This window comes from Miniopterus natalensis, chromosome 19 (assembly GCF_054644295.1).
Source record: "Miniopterus natalensis isolate mMinNat1 chromosome 19, mMinNat1.hap1, whole genome shotgun sequence".
Taxonomy (NCBI): Eukaryota; Metazoa; Chordata; class Mammalia; order Chiroptera; family Miniopteridae; genus Miniopterus; species Miniopterus natalensis.
This window is the reverse complement of record NC_142099.1, coordinates 18,216,603-18,236,867: the sequence shown is the minus strand read 5'-3', so window position 1 is coordinate 18,236,867 and position 20,265 is coordinate 18,216,603. Positions and strand designations below refer to the sequence as shown.

The 20,265-nt window shown below is 44.1% G+C and overlaps 1 protein-coding gene across 1 annotated transcript in view; it reads right to left on the bottom strand.

Annotated features, from left to right (window-relative positions):
• PAPPA2 (pappalysin 2) overlaps window positions 1–20,265 on the bottom strand; it is a 173,502-nt gene that overhangs the window by 25,703 nt on the left and 127,534 nt on the right. The window contains exons 17-20 of the mRNA XM_087828227.1: window positions 15,611–15,779; window positions 14,144–14,276; window positions 12,387–12,496; window positions 3,674–3,745 (exon numbers count right to left, since the gene is read on the bottom strand). Of these exons, the coding sequence (XP_087684353.1) occupies window positions 3,674–3,745; window positions 12,387–12,496; window positions 14,144–14,276; window positions 15,611–15,779 (484 nt within the window). The remainder of the gene's footprint in view (window positions 1–3,673; window positions 3,746–12,386; window positions 12,497–14,143; window positions 14,277–15,610; window positions 15,780–20,265) is intronic.

The following is a 20,265-nucleotide window of genomic DNA, read 5'->3' as shown; positions in this document are numbered from 1 at the left end:
AGAATCCAAGAAATGGGGGCAGCAGATGGAATGAATTAGTGATGGAAGCATTGTTGTTATCAACTACTAAACGCATAAAGACACTGGAACTGCCCACCTACATTTAAGTAAATGTGGCAGCCCTGTCAAAGCTAAATTTGTCCCCAAGGCCTCCTCGCCTGGTCTTTCCACCCACAATTCCCTCCTAAACAAATGTTTATCAAGGCAGTAACTCTTACGGTAATGTTACGTAAAAATATCTCCACCAGTTGCTTTAAGAAAGCACAGTCATATTGCATGTCAATCCATGGCATGCTAGATGAACAGGGAAAGAAAACACCAAGCATCTCCAGTGTCTGGGACAACAGAAAATATTTAGCCATGTCAGAGAGATCACTATACATATTCCTTTAAAATGCTCCAAAGACTAATAGGCCTTTTAAACATGTCCCTTTACAACCCTGTAAAAGTCGAACATTTTCAGGATATCCTCACACAGATTCACTTTAAATAGCTCATTCAGTTTTCAAAGCCCATTATTTTCTGTTCTGTTCTTAATGGGACTGGTGACTGTTCACACTTCTCCCTGCCAAGTATTTACTACATGAAAATATCTACTTAAGATTAAGATGACATTGATCTTTAACTTTCTCTTCTTAGGCTTAAAAGCTCCTGTTCTTTTGATTTTCCCCAAAAGGTGTTTCACCAAGCTTTGATGTCATGCTTGTCTCCTTCAGAGGCTGTGTATTTTCTAATGGCCGTGCCCAGGACAATGCCAACCAACTGAGCCACACTGGCCAGGGCTACACACATGTTCTTGCTGAGACAATGGGAACACAAATAACTATGAGCAGATGGCATTATTTACACATGATTTTTTTTTTAAGAGAACACCCATTGAGCTGTCATCTAAAGAATGTGAGAGGCATAGAACAGTGGAGAACTGAAGGTGAAATCTCTGTGGCGAAGGGGGATATGACACAAACAGAGGCATGGAAGTGACATGAAGTGAGACAAGGGCTGAGGCAGTGAGGTGAGGGGTTCACTTTCGGGAGAAATAAAGGAGGAGGGACTCCATTCCTTACAAGGCTGAGTGTCTAAGGGACACGTCTTAGAATTGTATTCAGCATTGGAAAGCAAAAAGCAGAAAACCCACTTGAGATACCGGGGACAAGGTGTCTAATTTGAGCAGATTTCTGTGCTGCGCTTCATGAAATCCCCTCTTCCTCCTAGCCCTCTTCAGTTTATCTCGCCTCCAGGTCTGTTTTCCCTCCATCTGCCTTTGACACTCTTAAGTTCCCCTGACACAGTGAGCTGGCTTTTTCTGCTGTGTTGCCCCTAGAACATGCCAGCTCCTGCCTCTCTGGTCCTCTCCTGCTCACCCTCAGCCCCCTCTCTGTGGGTCTCCTTCTCCAGTTGCCTTTCCTTTCCTGTGATTAGTGATGCTCCTTTTTCCTTTCCCTCCTTCTCCCACTCCTCTAAGTGGGTTTTTTCCCCTCCTCCTACTCTTTGCTGGAAGACCAGAATGAGAACCTTGTTCTTTCCAATCTCGTCCTACCCAGAAAGTCTCAGGAAATAGTGTAGGAAAATCCGAATGTAAACAGCATTGGCTAGAATTACTCCTGGACAAAGGAAGCTTCCAATGAGAAACTCCATAGGCTAGGAACCCTCTCGCCTGCTCCCACAGCGACCAGAGTTGTGGTTCTCAAGCTTGAGGGGTCTCCAGGATCCCCCAGGGGCTTTGTTAAAACACAGTGCTGGGCACCATGCCCAGACCCCGTGACACAGTAGGTCTGAGATGGGGCCTGGGAATGTGCATTTCTGACAGGTTGTGGTGATGCCAACTGTCCTGCTCCAGGGGCCACACTTTGAGAACCATTCAAGTGAGGGGACCAAGAGTAGTCAGGTGGTCAAGGCTCAGCTGTGCATGGTAACAGTTCGGCAGGGGAGTCATAAGAGGGAATGGAGTCTCGTTCCTTGTCCCATTAACCCAGGGACTCAGAGAAGCCCGGGAAGCCCTAGCATAGGGATCCAGAGGATGTGCTGGGTGCCACGAGGAGGGGAGGAGAAACACGGAAAGCTCCATGTTTAACCTTCTGGGAAACACCAAAGCCAGCTCCAAGCCCTGTCATCCACCCGCCCTCTTGTGATCACACACTGAAGCAGCAGAAGGGAATTCTCAGGATCCTTTGATCCCTTCCCGGTCCCCCAGTCCTCTTCTGTTTATCTCGCTCATTCCCTGGCCTCCCCTTCCCGCTTCTTACCCCTTGCCCAGTGCGTGAGTCACCCCCCTCCTCCCCGCCCCACTGTCATCTGTTTTTCTAATGATGGCAGAAGATGAGCTGTTTTGTTGCCGGGAGCCATCACAAAGCACACTCCATGCTCGCCTTTTTCCTGATGCCCTCTCACAATGCTATTTTATTGGTCTCATTTCCCTTTGTCCCAAACCCCACCCTTTCCCCTTCTTTGGCCTCATGCAGATCCCAGTTTCCCAGAACTAGATCAAGAGAAACAGAAGGATGGGGGGGACTGACATGAGTGTGGGTTGGGTGTGGGGGAGGCAGGGTGTTGGAAACCAATGGCCCTCAAACAGTTCTCTCTAGCGCACAGCAGCAGCCAGAATGACCCAAGTATTGCCGCTGAGTGGCTTAATCACTTCCAGTGAGAGATTTGGATGACAAAGCCTGTTGTGACTGAGACTAGAGTATTTGTATTTGTCACTTGCTATCCCCAGGGTGAGAGAGCTTCAATGGTGTGTGCGTGCGTGTGTACGTCTGCATGTGACAAGTGTCCCCTCCTCTCCATGTCAGGATTCCTGGGTCATCCCCCATCAGGGAGGCTCTGCCTCATTCATGACTCTTCCTTGCCTTCACTCCTGCTAACCTGGCTGAGGGATTCACAGCACCTTAGGTGCCCCATGGTAGGGAATCCCCTGTGTAAACAGGTAGGCAGGATTCCTTGAGGCAGCAAAGGTCCAGTGTGGCGTACTCAACAGCAGACTACAGGTCTGCCCCAGAGGTTGAAGATATAGATGCCTGCGTGACCCAGGCAGCTGGTGAAAATAAGGGAGCCCACTAGGTAAGAAGCCAGAGGCAGAGGGGAGAAGCATGTTGCCCTGGAGAAGCTGCCCTTCTGGGGTTGTAGCTGCTACTCAGATTCACCTAATTATTGCCAGATAGTTTTGTTTTTCAAGAGAAAAATCTTAGCACAAAGTGTTTTATATTTATTTTTACTTAGAGTATGTGTGCCTGTGTGTGTGAAATGTTTTATATACACATATGAGTTTTATGTGAAAAATCCCAATTTTTAAATATTAGCAATCAAAACAAGATTGTTTTTAGACACTGTGTTGGCCAAATAAACCTGTCTGTGGGCCATCGGTCTGCAAAACCCTGATCTAATTAAGCTCCAACAAGGCCCCGTTAGAGAATCCCAAAACCATAAATAATTCTGATTTGCTTTTAACTTACTTTTATTAAGTCATTTAAAATGAAACCCTGGAATGCTGCTTAAAGAAGAGCCAAAATCAGAAATCCTAATATCTGCAGTTGTGGGATTGTGGAGCTAAACTTAAGAAATTAAACAAAAGGCCGAGAAGTGGAGAAATGGAGGAATCCTGAACTAGGAAGGCTTGAGGCCCTGTGAGTTAAGCAGAGAAGTCTGGTCTGGGTTTGGGGAAGGGGAGGTGACTTACCTCACAGGACTGGATGCAGTGGACAAGAACAGGGTCTGGGTGCCACTGACGCCGCCCGGTGCACACGATGCTCTGAAGGAGAAGACAAAAAGAACAAAAACTAAGACTCTGGTCACTGAGGGAAGGGGAAAATCCCGAGCTCACTCCACCAGCCCAAGCCCAGCCCTGAGCAGTGAGGCGCCCACTGTGCCCGTGGGGGAGGCTGAGGCTGGCTGGGCCTTCCTGTGGAGCTGCTGGTCCTGCCGACGGGGCCACAGCACAAGCTCTTGGTGGAGGGGATTTTTCAATCTCTTCCTCCCCCTTCTCCCTCCATGAGGTATCAAAATTTCCAGAGCGATGGTTAAAAAAAGCATCCTTGCCCAGTTGGTATGGCTCAGCGGTTAAGCGGCAACCCATGAACCGAGAGGGCACTGGTTTGATTCCAGGGCAGGGCAAGTGCCCGGGCTGCGGGCTTGATCCCGGGGGTGGGGCGTGCCCGAGGCAGCCCATCAACGTTTGTATCTCTCTGTCCCTCTCCCTTCCTCTTTCTCTAAGATCTCCCTCTAAGATCAATACAAACATATTTTTTAAAAAAGTACCCTCAATGTTATGATGAGTACAATATGGTCTTAGGCACAATATTGGTTTCATTTGTTTTGACATTTTAAATAACGTTACAAGAAACCGTGAGATGGCTGTGCTGATCGGGAAGCAGTGTGCACTTTTAAGGCTGAGAAATACAGGTTCACGAGAAGAGCCCGGGATCTCAGGAACACAGGATCATACGATGTGAGTGGCCCAGCAAGGACTGCAGGCTAAAGCGCACTCTCTGCGACTCTGGTGAGCACCACTTTTCTCTGCCTTGTAGGAAATAAGAGGGTCTGTGCCCTGGCCAAATAGGGTTAATGTGAAACCACCAGGACTCAAAATGGCCCCAGCATTAAACTGGTGAGTGTGAAAACACGCTCATGTTAGGACACGGGTGACTTTCTCATTCCCAACGGGCACTTCCAGATATACCTTTAAATAAATAATCACCTACTGTTCATTAAATAATAACTCATTTTCATCGAGCTTCTTCTTTTTAATTTTTGTATTTTAAATTTCCAAAGATAAGCTCCAGGAAAAGAGAAGTTCCCATAGGAGGTTTCAAAGAGAAAGGGAGATTCTCTCCATAGCCCTGCAACCCACCCACCCATTTGCAGACTTTCAAACTTATATTCTAATTTGGTACAACAGGGATTCAATTCACTGGTAAGAAAATTGACACGTGGGGAGATATGAGCTTTACATAAGATAGCACCTCTATTAATTGGAAATTATACACTCTACAATGCTAAGACTGCGATAATCGGATTGGAGACTTGCATATATTACTATGTGGGTATATGAATATGTATCTCAGTCAGCTGTGAGAATAGGAATCTGCAATAGTCTCCTGGAGCTGCCCTACTGTAACTCAAACTCCTCCTTCAGCTTCCCTAAAGGGAAATAAATACTGTAAGTCCTAACACATTTTGATATCCAAAATTCCATACTGTAATAATGTAGAAGGTGCCTTGGTATAAGCTATCATTGCACTCTAATAAGGGGATTATTAAATCTATTCAGGGTTACAGGTATATAAGGTAAACACAACAGGGGGATCCAGCCACCTGAGATAGTGGGCTATTTTCTTACACTTAAAGCCATTTAAGCAGACAATTTACTTTTAAACAATGGCTCTGCTACCTAGAAATGATTTTCGTTTATATCTTAATGCAGCTACCAGTGGAACGCTATCACCAGATAATGGTAATGAAAAAATACAGTAACTCGTACCCTTGAAATGTAAATGCATGGCAACTTGATTCCTTCTCCTAGCGCTGCATCCACTAAGGACCCCTGGTCCCCACCCTAACCAGTCAGGCATTCAGGTCAGACCACAGGTACGTGGTCACTCACTAGGAGCCAGGTGCAGTGAGCAAAAGAAATAAGATCCACGGTCTGGTCACTGCCCTCAGAGTGCTCAATGTCTGTTGGGGGAGAATGTGGAAGGATGTCAAATCCCTCCAATAAAGGGATACTTGACCTTGAAACTGTCTCATGATGACCATGGCCAGAACTCTCCAGAACACTCTGAACTTAGTGTGTTAGCTTCTCTTATACCCTCCAAACATTCTATCCGACCCACCCCTTTTAAAATGCAGGAATATTGGTTTTGGTGTTTGTTTTTGGAACACTTTAGAAATTCTCAAAATATATTGCAAAGGAAAAACAAAAGACAAGAAAAGAGTCTGTCTTTACTTTCAGTTCTTTCTCTCCAAGGCTCTTTTCTCCTATCATTTCCAATTTATTTTTCACATCTTCTTATTTTTATGTACTTTTATTTCATGATCATGTAATATATGTTCACAGAATGAAATATAAAAGGTATAAAAGGGTACATAACCTCTATCCTGCTCCTGTTCCCACTACCCAATTTCCTCCCTCCTATTTTGCTTTTTGTATCATTACAGAGAGTCTATGCATATACATACATATATGTATAAAATCCTTTATTTTCTCACATAAATGATAGAATACTGCAATTTTATCCTGCACATTGGTTTACTGTTGTTGTTTGCTTGTCTTACTTTATTTCACTTGACAATGTTTCTTGGGGTTCTGTGCATTTTATAGTATATGGGCTGCTGTGTCCTACTGACTGCATAGTACTCCATTGCATGGATGGACCCTAACTTACTTAACTAGATCTATATTGATGGATATTTTGTTCTAACAGCAAAGTCTTTTGTTCTAACAGACAAAGCTTATGTATAAATCATTTCACACATGTGCAGATATATCCATAGAATTCATGACAGTGGCATTGACAATACCCATGTCCTTATTTTAATGTCCTATAATTCAGTCCTGAGACAAATTCAGACTGGCAGCCTTCCTTCATCTCTATAAAAACGCAAAAGCTTCTGGTCCCTGTGTCACATGCCTTCCTAGATTTCAAAGTCCTTGAGAACAGGAGCTGTGTCCCACTCATATTTCTTATCTCAGTGACCCAGAGAGAAACGATGTTTTACGAATAATTGTCATCCACTGCATGTGATGTTGTATTGTTAGGATTCTCCTTTGTCTTCTGGGCTATGAAATGCACTCATCCTGTAAGTAAGATATGCATAAGCCGCCTGGCTTGGCATGGCTCAGCGGTTGAGCATCGACCTAGGATCCAGGCGATCGGGGTTCGATTCCTGGTCAGGGCACATGCCCGGGTTGCAGCCTTGATCCCCAGTTGGGGGCGTGCAGGAGGCAGTCAATCAATGACTCTCATCACTGATGTTTCTATTTTTCTCTCTCTCCCTCCCTCTCCTTTCCTCTCTCTGAAATCAATAAAGATTTTTTTTTTTAAAGATATGCATAAGCCATTGACTGAACTACTTATTTGTCGAAATTGGAGGAAAATTTCAAATGTTTTTCAGGACCTAAATTTGATGGGCACATTTGTGGTGGTGAAACAGAAAGTAGTGAGAAGGGGGCATAGAAGGTCCTGGTGAGTGTGCTAAATTAATTAAACAAGGGGGCATTAGATTGAGGCTCTCTGGCTCTGACAGTTTACATAACAAGCCAACCAAAATCTAAGCCTGTGAATTCCTCAAGGTCACGCAACTGAAACACAAGGGCAACCAATCACAATCTGCGAACAAGACTTTAAGCTACAGCCAATCAATAACATCCTTACTCCGCTTTTGCCTTTTCTCTATAATAAAGCCTTTCCCTGGAGGAGTGCTCCTAACTACTTCCGATTCCACATTGCCCGTTGGGATTGATTTTGGCTCAAGTAAACTCTTAAAATTTTAATACGCCTCAGTTTATCTTTTAACAGCTCAATAAGATTTTCTTATTTTCTGGAACATTTTTGACAAATTAGAATCACATGTTACATCTGAATGGCTACAGAGAATGTCTGAACGAACAAAGTTATATCCTCTGTGCAATCTTATCAAATCTTAACATTGTGCTGTATCTGCTTCCATAGTAAAATAAGTCACTAAAGATTTAATTAATGTCCCCTATATGTGTCCCTCCATTGTCATTCTCCTTCCTTCCTCCCTACTGGGAAATAACTATTTTGAATTTTTAAATTATTATTTCTATATGTTTGTATGTGGTTACGACTATTGCTATGACACTCTTGGCAAGTCACTGCTCAGATGAATTCATTGTGCAGGAGTAAATGCCAAGAATTTGTTTTGAACTTGCAAATAGAAAGAGGTTCCGAGAAAATCAATTTAAATATTTGAGCCATTAAAGTTGGTTGGGCCATTTAAAAATTTTTTAAAAGCAAGAAAAAAAGGGAAGAATAGTGAAAGGGAGGAAGGAAGGAGAGAGAGAACCATTTAAGGGTTGGGATGGTCTAAGGCTGTATGAAGGCTGTTGCCCGGTTAAACGCCTAAAGGTCACAAGACTGAGGGTTAGCCAACATTAAGATCTAACACAAAATTGCTCAATTGTGTGTTTTTTAATTCCAATAGTTGTTTGGCTCATCACAACAGACCACAGAGCTGTGCTGCTGTCCATGTCTGTGACAGTTTCCGTATTTCTATAGATGTAGCAGCCTAACTGAAGTGCAGCATTATTCTGCATAGTGATGGGACCATAGCACATTACCCTGCCATCTGCTTTTCAGTCCCTCTCCCCCTGCCCCCCACAACCCTCTTGTCTAGTCTTCTCTCGCAACCAGGGACTCGATGCCTAGAGACACAGTCCAACAGAGTGAGCAATTCCATGCTTGAAACTGATGAGAAAGACGACCTTTCCATGGCTCATGGGACTGAGTGATTTGTTTTCCCACTGTTGTGTGGCAAAGACACAACTGTACCCTTCAAGAGGACACTCTGGGGGAGTGGGTAGCAAGGATTAGGACATGAGGAGACAGGACGGTGGGTGAGACTATTCAGTTGGAAATTATGGCTCTGGAGGGCACTATCTTTCCTTGTTCTTCCTGCTTCTCTCTTCCTCTTAAAACATTTTGTTTTTATTTTAGTAATTATTAATCCTTTGGGGACCAATTTTGGAAAACAGAGCCAGAAATTAGGAGATTTGTTTTGACTGAGCAATTCTGTTGAAAAACTGGGGCGTTGGGAAAGGGATTTCACACAATGCTGAGAATCTTCGCAACCCTAACATGCTGTAGCCATAGGAAACGCTCATTAATTTGGACCTCCCTACATTAATTCCGACTTCGTAATTGTAATATGCTAAAAAAAGAAAAGAAAAGCATTGCCTGTAATAAGTGGATTTATGAAGCAAACTACTAGGGGAAATAGTATGTTGTGATGGATGCTTTTGTACTTCAGAAAGAAACACTTTCAAATACAATTTAGAAAAACTCATTTACACGCAAACAATTGCCACATTATGCATGGAAAGTAATCTCTCCATGAACTCAGCTTCCTCAAGGACCGCTTCTTCACAGCGCAAGTCAAAACCTTCATTTTCCTATCTTAAATAGAAAGTCGTGAGATATAATAAAACACTCTCTCGACACAATGGTTAATCATCAAAATTCCACCTTGCGCCGGCTCTGGGGGGAAATCAGAAGGTTTGCCTTGAGAAATGGTCTGTGGAGGCGGGAGCCACTCTCTGCTCCTGGCTCTGCTTTTATCCTGCAACCCTGTCCTGAGCACGGGATGCAATGAGTCGTGCACGGAGGAGATCCGGGGACAAAAGTAAGGCATCCTTGCTACCCTCAAGAAGCTTACGTGTTTTGGTGTTCGAAGGACAGAAAAGAGAAAAGGGAAGGAAAAAAATGAAGAGGAAAAACAGAGGCGAGGAAGGTACCAAGTGCTCCCAGAAAAAGTCTGTGGAGCAACTCCGAGGCCCAGGCGCTCTGGCCCTCGGCACCGGATACCGCAGGGCAGTCGGCTGCGGGCCCCTGTTCCTCGGTGTGAGCAACCAGCCCGGACACTTGGCTGTTCCTGCCTGTCCCGGCTACCGGATCCCAATGCCCAGGCACCGTGGCGGCCTGGCGGGCAGGCATTTATTGGACTGCCAAGGGCCCTCTCTTTCGATCTGGATATGTCTCTGCTGATGCCACCCCCGTGGAAAGGTCTAGGTGTCTGTGTGCAGTAGGTGAGGGAAGGAGTCACCATCGCAACAACAAAGGCCCCACAAGTCCACTTGAGGATTTCAACCCCTACCTCTCGCTTCTCACAGCCAGCACGGCCCTGAAACATTTCAAAAATAACAGCATGGTTTCATCATTACTCTCTTCTGTCTCTCAACCAAAGCCGTTAGAAATTGCTTCTTTGGTCAGAGGTATTCCCGTAGGAAACACTGAATGGCCATGAAATTTCTTTCCAGCCCCATTTGGAAAACGGATAGGAAAAAGACAAGCACATGAGCTACACATTCCTCCCTCCCTCCCTCCCTCTCTCTCTCTCTCTCTCTCTCTCACACACAGAGTTTAGAATAATATTTTTTTTCTTTCTAGTAGAGATAGCTGGTAATATCTTTCCGGAGATGAAGTTCCAAAGGTAAGATTTTACTAAGTGTACTGAAATGTCATTTTTACTTAATTCAGAACTATGCGTCACAAGAGTTGTTTTGAATTTTTGTAACAACTCTGAAAGACAGGGACTACCAGCCTCACCCTGGCTGACGGGGAGCCGGAGGCAGCAAAGGTAAGTCACACAGTGTTTGCGCTCAGGAGGACCTCTCTTCCTTTCAAGACAGTTGCTACTTTCAGCTGTTTTTCACCAAAACCCCGCGCTACCTAAGTCCTCAGAAATTCTTCCTTTAAGAAAAAGTATATTATTCTAAGAATCAGAGATAAAAAATCAGTAGGACCCCCAGAGACAGGCAAATAATGTGTGGGCATCTGAAAAGTATACTCAGTTGTTCATTAAAAGCAAACTCTTTCACAATAAAGGCAAGCAGTATTAGAGGGAAATCTTTCTCTAAATTATCTGGGTTAGACTTCATGGGGAGGGAAGGGAAGTGTGGCAAGGAGGGAGTTCTCGTAGTTGAGAGAAGTGACTTATTTTCTAGTCAGGCAAACTAACCCAGACATACATCAGGGAAGAAAAAACAAAACCAGAAAACAAAACTACTAGGGCAAGCAGAGTGATTAGGGCGATGCAGGGAAAGCTGGTTGCACTTCTTTCTCCATTTCCTGTCCACTATGCAACCTTGGACAGATCATCCAGCAACATCTAATTTATTGATTAATAATAATAAAATCTTCCTTTCCTAGTTTATTGGTTTGTGATAAGATTAAAATAAAAATTATAAATACATTTTTAAATATATATATTATACATACTTTAAAGACAATAAAGTGTTCTCCACATGTAAGATGTCACTTTTATTACAAAGAATAAAGTCATTGGAAGCCAACTAGAGAAAACAGTGCAATTTAACCCACTTGCTCTGTTGTATTGCCAAATATAAAGGTGTGGAAAGCACGGGTGTTAGCAGGGATTTGCAGGAAATAGGAGTTCACCATTTACTAGTCAAATGAGCCGGGCTCCAGATAGGTGCACCTATATGGTACTTAAGGTATTAATGTCCCCAGTATTTTATTTTGCAATAGCAGTGTTTCTCAAATCATGACAGTGGAATTACCTGGAGCATTATTAAAGACACACACTCCAAGGCATCCCCAACCTCTCCGTAAGGTGGAATCCAGGTCTGTTCCTATTACAAGCTGCCCAAGTGATTTTTAAGGGCGCCCAAATATAAGCTTGAGCACAATACGGGTCAACCCTCAAAATAAGTCCAGGTAAGTTAGAAGGATTTTACTCAATGGAGAGTTTCACCTAATACATCTGCTTTGGGTTTATATTTTTTCTTATTTATGAGGACAAGATTAGTCTCCACACTCCTCGTGAGCCACTGAGGGCCACAAAATGGTAGAGGTCATGAGACCGTCTGTGGTTGGTGCATAATCTTATCTCTGAGGATTCGGGAACACTAGAGCAATAACCTTGTCACCGTTCCCATCGCTTCCATAGACCTCTTTCTCTTGTGTTTCTGGTACAATGCAATTGCAATTTCCTAAAAATGAATCACCCTATGTAACCACTGTTTATAAGCGATACTCCTTAATTTCATAATACCTATGAAGCAGCTGAGAGAGCACAGGTAACTCTGGGATAACCCTTGGTTGTCTCTTGGTGTAAAGAATATTGATTTGGGAGTTCGGGAACAATGCACGCAGTTCCTTTAGACATTCTCTCCCTGTTTTCAATTTTGTTATCTTTTCCTAATTCATCTCTCCCTTTCCATCCCTTTTTCATCTTTGTTCATTTCTTTGGTTTATCCCAGTTTTCCTGTCTTTTTTTTTTAAAAAAATAATAATTTATTGAGGAAACGCTGGTTGGTAACATTACATAATTTTCAGGCATACATGATAATTCAACATCTATGTGTTCTATTGCATGCTCACCACCCAAAGCCTAGTTTCCTTCTTCCCTATTTTTCATTGATAGTAATTTTTCTGTCTTAATTCCCTCCCTGTATTATTGTTCAGAGTCTTCTTTCTGTATAATGTGTGAAATGTTCCCTTGGATGTGGGTCATCTTCTTCCTCAAGCTTTCCCTTTTTGCTTCTTGATTTGCAATTCTCCCCTTCAGGAAATGACCCATGCAGTTGTTTGCTTTAAGGATGCTTTGAAAGTCTCTGAAATTACTCCAGGGAATATGTGTCTGTTGGGAACTGCTATACCCTCGGTACGTAAAAATGTCCCTTTCCTCACCTGGACTTTGACAGGCTCCATCCAGTGCTCCAGAGTGTCCACAGTCACGTTCTTAGGCAGGATCACGGGGTCACTTGGGGGAACCACACATGATGGGGTGCACACTGCACCTGAAGGGACAGAGATTACAGCACACTCTTGAACTTCCCAGATCTCAGTCTTTTTCACCCTGGATTTAACAATGCTGATTTTTCAAGAGCAATTTCTTTCTATGTTATGGGTCACCCTTGTCATGGTTATGGGCAGAGCTGATATTCATCTTCTGTGCACCTGTGAACATACTTTCTACCCTAATTAGTAAAGAGCCTCTGCCCCCAAGTTAATGTCCCATGCCCCAAGCAACCCCTCCACTTTCTGGCCCAGGACTCCTTTGGAATCTTGGAATCTCGGAATCTGCATGACCCAGCAGTTAAAGGATTAAGTCCTGGTCCAGCAGACCTGCAAGACTCCACTCCGGGACTCTGGCTAGCCAAGTCTATCCTGACCAGTTGGTGTGTTTTAAGTACATTTAATATTATTCCTGCCTATAGGATCATCTAAAGTATCTACTATCTAAGAACTTTACTAGCTGGCCCAGAAATTATTAAGGCCGATTTACAATGTTACACTGATGATGATTATGCTGGCAGCCAAGAAAACGATATAATTAGGAGAGAAAACAATAGGGAATCAGAAGCAGAGATTTTGGTCGCATTCGCTCTGTTCTTTTGTAGATGGAGTCCAAGTGTCTTTCAAAATCCTATTCAAAGAAGGCACACTCCAGGGTTTCCTATTTCCTCATCTATAGATTTGGTAATCTCCAAGTTTCTTTTCAGCTCTCACTATCTCTGTTTTGATGTTTTTTGCTAACTTATATAGTAACTCAAAGAGCTATATGACCCTGGAGGACTCTATACATGTGAGTACATGACATTTTAATGTAGAAATCAAAGGGTGGAAAGATGAGAGTTTGCTCATGAAACACCACTCTAGAGGCATAGTCCAAGCACCCCACTGCCCAGGCCTGACCTCAAGATATCTCGGTGCAAAGAGCAATTCGAAGACGGTAAAGAATCATCTCACAAACTAAAAAGCTTCCTAATGATCTCAAATTATACTCACTGGCATTACGCAAGTTAGAACAACTTATAAAATCACTGTTTGCTTGTAGAATTAAGGTTAATCTCATAAGGTTTTCCACCAACAGCATCTCTTTCCCAAGATGCTTTGATCCAGCCAGGGCCAAGTTGAGTCAACATCAATAAATCAGCTCTGGCCACAGAGACCTTTAATTGCAATTACCTGATTAATAAATAGCGCAGAGGCTCTGAAGCCTGGCCTTCTGCAGAGAAAGAATGTCTGAAAAGCCACACAAGCAAATGCAATCTCAAATCATCCCTTTCAGGAGCCCTTCGCCACAGCCACACCACAAAGGAAACGGAGGAGGGGTCCAGCACTCGTCAAGTGTGTGGCTCCAAGTCCCTACCTCTCCTCTTGGAACTGCAACTCCTCCCCTAACTCATCCACTTTCAGCCTGCAAGGAGGTAGGTGACATGACCAGGCACCATGCAAATGGCTCAGCAGCCGCACCAACATTGTACATACGTGGAAGAGTAAAAGGAATGAATTTGCCTTAGATTCCTATTTTATGGGAGCAGCTGAGTGAACCTGCATATCTGTCCCCTCCTTGGGAGCACAGCGGATCTGATCCAGGATCCAGCCAGGTCTAATAAAAAGATTACTTGGGAACAGGATCCAGCATCTCTTCCCCAACTTACCCATCCCGTAGCCCTGTTCGCACTTGTACTCCACGGAATTCAGCTCCGAGGGGGGTGGCAGACATTCCCCTTGCAGCTTCTCACACTTGAACTCCTGTGTCCACAGGCCGTCCTTTGTGCAGAGGATGGGAAGCTGGGAAATCGGAGGTAAAGAGCATTTCATCATTGCTTTGCTAACCTCATTTAGAGTGTGGAAAGGTGGTCTGATCAAACAGCAGTGCTCTCCAACTTCTGGAACTTAGACTAAAAGACACTATTGAAATAAAGTCATGACAATTTCTTTCTGATGTTTTGATGTGAAGGAATCATGAAGAACTTTGTCATTAATGAAATTTATTCATTACACGTTTTCCTTTGGCTATAACATAGGATGAGCTACCCATGGCAGCCTATGTATTCTGAGATATTTTTGGAATTTTTCCCCAGGTGGTGCTGTTTTGCTTTGATTCATCCATACTGCCACACAAATGCTGTTGGTAGCAAATGTCAAACTTTTTTCAAGATGGGTCTGATCCAGTGAAACCAATGCATAATATTTCTGAAGGTACTTTTTGCCTTTCTGCTTGAATGGATACAAGAGTTGCTCTGGATCTCACCAAACTTCTACTGCCTTTCTCCACATGTGCTGGTTTGTGTGCCTCTTGGCTTCATACTCCCAACAACACAAAGTATCCTATATGCAAGAACACACAGAATAGCCTCAACTCATGAAACATAAGAAAGTGAGATTTTAGAATTACAGGTAACTCTCCCTTCATCGGGCCAACTTTGTCAGTCCTTAAACAGTCAGTGCAAAGAGATGTGTTTGATTTCTTGTCGTATCCATGGCCAATTCTTTTCACATCTGTCCTACACTGCTTATCTTGGAGTTCAGATACTGAGATACAGACATGTGCCAGGAGAGAAGTCACTGATCTTTGCCTAGAGTCCGCTCAACTGCCTGTCTCATGCAGTATTTATAAAGATTCCAAAATAAAACTCATCTTACTAATATAACCATGATAAGACTGTGGTTTTCACGTGGGACCTCTTCGACCAAAATCCTAGAGAGAATAAAAGTCAAAGAGCACTTTCAGCTTTGCCTTCGTTGAGGAATCCATGTGTGTGTTCAGGACTCTGTTCCATTGAAGACCGTAATACTAGTATTCCTGGTGACGTTAGGTCAGGACCACTTGTGGGAGGAAATCACATTGCCCAATCTGAACCCCACCATTTTTTGGGAATTTACTCAAGTACCCAAACCATCAGGTTTTTCTTCTTATCCAGAGAAAGTTCCAGGAGACTATACCAAAACTATGATATCTTCTGAATTCCCTATGAAATGATATCAACAGCCCAGTTAGAATCCCAACTCAGTAAGGCCCTGACTGTTGGGATTCATTTATACCATTTCTACTCAACATTGTTGGATTGGTCATCAAGATTAGGGCACAGCCTGATCCAAAACAAAGCTCAAGTCATCCTTACCCTTTCACTGTCCTGGCTACAGTTGAGCACACACTGGCTGTCGAGCTCAAAGCCATTGGTACATTCATACATGCCTTCGAAGACAGGAGAAGGGGGCTCGCACACCACCGGGATGCAGCTGCCTTGCTCCCAGGTACCATTCTCCAGGCACTGTATTTTCAGGAACTTCCTGATGAGACATAAAACATAATAGCCCATCAGACTCCCTCAAGGAGGTCGTGGAAGAAGGCTGGATCCTTAGTAATATGCAATAAGAATTAACAAATAGGCAGGGACAGTTGGTTCTGGTTAGCCAAATGTCCTATCTCTCCAATCTAATTTCTAAGTCATGGAAGTAAAAGTAGTAATGTGCACTTAATAGTGATAGTAGTAGCTTGTGTATAGTAATCATGGATGGAAAACTCTCAAAAGAGATTGAGAAATATCAGTGCAGGGTCTAGATTATTTACAGTTGGGTTTTCTTTAAGCCTTTCATCTTGGAGCAGCCTCACACCTAAGTGCACTGGTAGGATGGAATACAGGGAGGGTTATCGCACACTCAAGGGACCACCCAGGAGGGATCTGAGGGTCACTGGGGTTTCTATGGTGATATAATCGAAGTTGCCAATATTTACTGGTTCTCCAGAGAGGGGAGAAAATACAGCTGTATGAATCTTCTTTTAAAACAGAGGTTCTCAGCCTAAATTTCAGAAGGGCAAGAGTCTTGCTGGAGATTTCCATGGTCATTTTGTTTGTTTACAAGTTGATTTTTTTTCCTTGGAAAGAGTTCATGGCTTTCATCAAAATCTCAAAGTAGACATGACTCAATACTATCCTGGAAGACTCGCCCTCCCTTCTCATGCATGGACATGGCCTCCAACCAGAGAGACCGCACTGGAGGTGGGCGGCAATCAGCAGAATGAGATCTTGCTACTGAGAATTCTGTCCCATTCCCCTTCTGACCCCCTGCCAGTGTGAAGGTTCTTTCCATTTTGCCGTTTCAATGAATCCACTTCTGATTCAAAACATTGCTGGGTACAGATAAGCTTGTGGTTCTAAAACAGAAATGATCCTTTGGCCATTGATGCAACCACATGGTGACCTTAAATTGCTATTTTCCAATATCTTGATTCCCTCTGTAAATTTAAATCTGCCCATCACCCGCACACTTTTAATGGACTACTGTGCTATTGCACGGTGCCTCCTGTTCACTTCCCTAGTATATTCTAATTTTACTTGAGGGTAACATTTACCACATTGTTTCATAAATGTGCACATCTGTCTTTCTCACTAGGTTGGGAGCTTCCTGAAGACAAGGATTCTTAGTCTTGATTTTTCAATTCACAGGAACTAAAATTTATCTGGCTTATATTAGGCATTAATTAAGTATTTGCCAAATTGAATCATTTAACCCAAATTCCCAATGTGTTAGGTTCATCGTAGAGCACACTGCATATTTTAACCAGCTGAACCACAAGAATACTCCTAATGAAATGGTATTATTATTCCCATTTTACAAAGAAACACACTCTGAGACGTTAAGTAATTTGCCCAAGATCCTATAGCACAGAATGCATTTGATTTCAAATGATTTAAATACATTTTAATAGTTTAACATATTTTAACAATACCCACTTAGAAATAAGTGAAGGAGGGCTTATTTATTATCAAATAGGTAGTCATACCTTTACTCCCAGGAATATTTTAGGATAGAAATCTGATTTTATGATTGAAATTCTTTAGCACCACAATTTATGTGGACATATATCCACTATCTATTAATAATAAATACAACCTTGGAACTATATTTCAGTTGTCTGGCAAGATACCTACATGCATTATTTCACCGAATCTCCCAAACAGCAGTTAAAGTAGTAGCCACATTCCAGAGAAGGCAACTGTACCTGAGAGAGTTTTAAAGTGAGCTCAGAGATCCACAGGAAAAGCCACAGGCAAGACTTGGACCTAGGTCCGCCCACTGTCAAAGCCTGCGGTCCTTCCACTGTGTCAGGTTTAATTGCCCCTTATATGCTCTACAGTCTGCTTTGAATATTAATAGCATCTCTATCCTACCGAGCATCCCAGACGCCCTTTATCTTGACGCCACACTTAGTGTGTCCAAAGCAAAAGATTTGTTTAAAACTTTGGTATTGAGTAATGAATTATGTATACAACATTAGACAAATCTTAGTAGACAGCTCGAGGAATTTTACACGTGAACACACCTGGTAATCACGGCAACCACCCCTCAGATCCAGATACAGAGCGTGTGCAGCCCCCACGCTCCTGCAGTGTTCCCTCCCAGCCACCCCCCACTCGCCTGCAAGCCACGCTGCTCTGACTTTCATCAGCATAGATTAGTTTTGACTGTTCCTGAATTTTAGATAAATGAAATCACACACTATGCACACCCTAATGGAAGACGTCATCTTAAAATCTCTTCCCAAATGAATTTCAGTGAAGGGTTTACCGTTGCTTTTAACCATAAGGAAGCTCTTTTTTGTCTCTCTCCTGGGCTGGATACCGTCCTCTGCTTTCCACTACAGAGTTTATATTCTCCCAGGGATTCTCTTCTTCCCACCACCTCCCACAGAGGAAATCCTTCCCCTACCTCTGCCGAACTGACATCCCCCGGCTGGAGAGAGCAGGCACGACCACTGACGTCAGGGGAGAGGCGAGCCTGCAAAGCCTTGCAAGTCAGCATGGTTCGAAAGGAAAACCCTTGCTTGGCCAGAACGATACTATTTTGACTTCGTGTGGTATTTTCTCTGAATTGGTTGGAACACTTCAACCAGGAAAACGGTCCTCCCTTTCCTTGCCCAGAGTGAGGAGCCATTCAACACTGTCGATTGCACATAGGCACTTGCCAGTTTAATAACCTCAGGGGTGATGGCAGACAGATCAAGCAGGGTGGGTGTTGTGGGTGGTGCCCGGACGTCGGGACACGTCCCGCACTGCAAACCACCAGAGCCTCGGTGAAACAGGAAGAGGAACGCTGGGAGGCAGAGTGGGAGGCAGCGTAATTCGAACTGTGTCCCTGGGCCCAGTAGGAAGCACCACAGGCAGGAATGATACCAGATGGGAGAGAGCCCTGACTCCCTTGGAAATCCAGTTTCCGCCCACCCAGCCTCACAGATCCTCCTCACAGCTTCTCTTCCTAGTATGGGGATGTCTCCTCTAATGGCCATCTCTCCATAAGACCGTCACAGCTTCTGCATGTCACTCCATCCAGTGACACACTTCATATCACTCCTCAGACTTCTCACAAAGCATCTGTTCCTCAGGCCCAAAAGCCAGGCTGTCTCCCTGGCTCCATGTCGACACCCTGTCAATCCCGCTAACGGCACTTATCCTGAGAGCCCATGCTGTGGACCTGGCACCTGAATGCCATGAGCTTGTTCTGGCCATTTTGCCTGTAATTGTAGCAGGAATTCAGAGTGTCCTGAGTCCTCCCACCTCTAGGATACGTGATTTCTGCACAGGGCCCTTGAAGGGGACTGACACCTATACCAATGTCAGGACTCTGACCTCCAGTGGAGCTACGGCTGCCTCTTCTAATTTGCTAATGTTGAGGAGTGACCACGGATTCTTTTAATGAAAAAAATGGATTTTTCACAATGGTCCAACTCCTTCACAGACAGTGTATGCATTAAGAGCCAAGTGACACTTTGAAGTCACTGAAGTAAGTTTGCATTTCAAAGAATGATGGCATTGGACACTAGACCAAAGCACACAGGCAGGTCCTCACCAGGACAGAGATCCCAAGGCTTCTTGGGTAGTCTAGTCCAGATGTTGCCGGTGGAAATAGGGCTCTTCCACAGAGTCAAGAGAAAAGCATTTCGGTGACCCATGCATGGGAGGGATGAGGTGCAGTGGTCAGATTTACTGAAGCTGGAGCAAACACAAAGGACTGTCCCCAGGTGCCCAAAGTCTGTCTCATCCACAGCCAGGTGGTTCTGCTCCATCCCGTGTGGAAGAAGTCCAGCCTTGTCTTCATCAAGCCCAGAAGAAGGGCCAGGGTCCAGAAATTCTGTGCCATTGGCTCAGTCCATGCCAAAGCTCAGTCCAGTTCAGTCTCTTTCCCCATCTGGCCAGCTTAGTCTATTCCCAGCTACGCTTTGGCCAGCGCTGCTGTACCCAGGCCTGTACTTGGAGCCACACATGAGGCCCACGCTTGGGCCCTGCAGCTGCTGGGCCCACAGGGCTGCTAAGAGAGGAACCCAGGAACAAATAGGGCAAGCTCAGGAACAACACATGGGTGCTACCAAGAGGGGCCTTTGTTAAGCTTTGATCATATTACCTCTGGCTTGGGAAAGACCAGGCACCCGTTCAAACTAACCACTCTTTCTCAGTCCTTCGAGGGCTTGTGCTGGGCCCTCCTCCTAACCAATCCAGTCTTCTACCCAGATTAGACACCTCCCCTTTAATGGTTGCTGTCTTGGCTCCTACTGTGCATGCCTCAAAGAAGGACCGCCCACTTTGCCATCTTGGCTTCTACTGGGCATGTGCCCAGCAGAGGAAATCCCCCCTCCTTCCCACCCCTTATAATCCCACTACCAGGTTGGCCGAAATTAAGTCCCTTCAGCAGAGGATGCTGTGACTTCCTAGTGAGTGAGGTATAGTGATCTTAAGCTCTGATTCCGCCTGCTCCCTTCCTTTATTAATATCCAGCTACC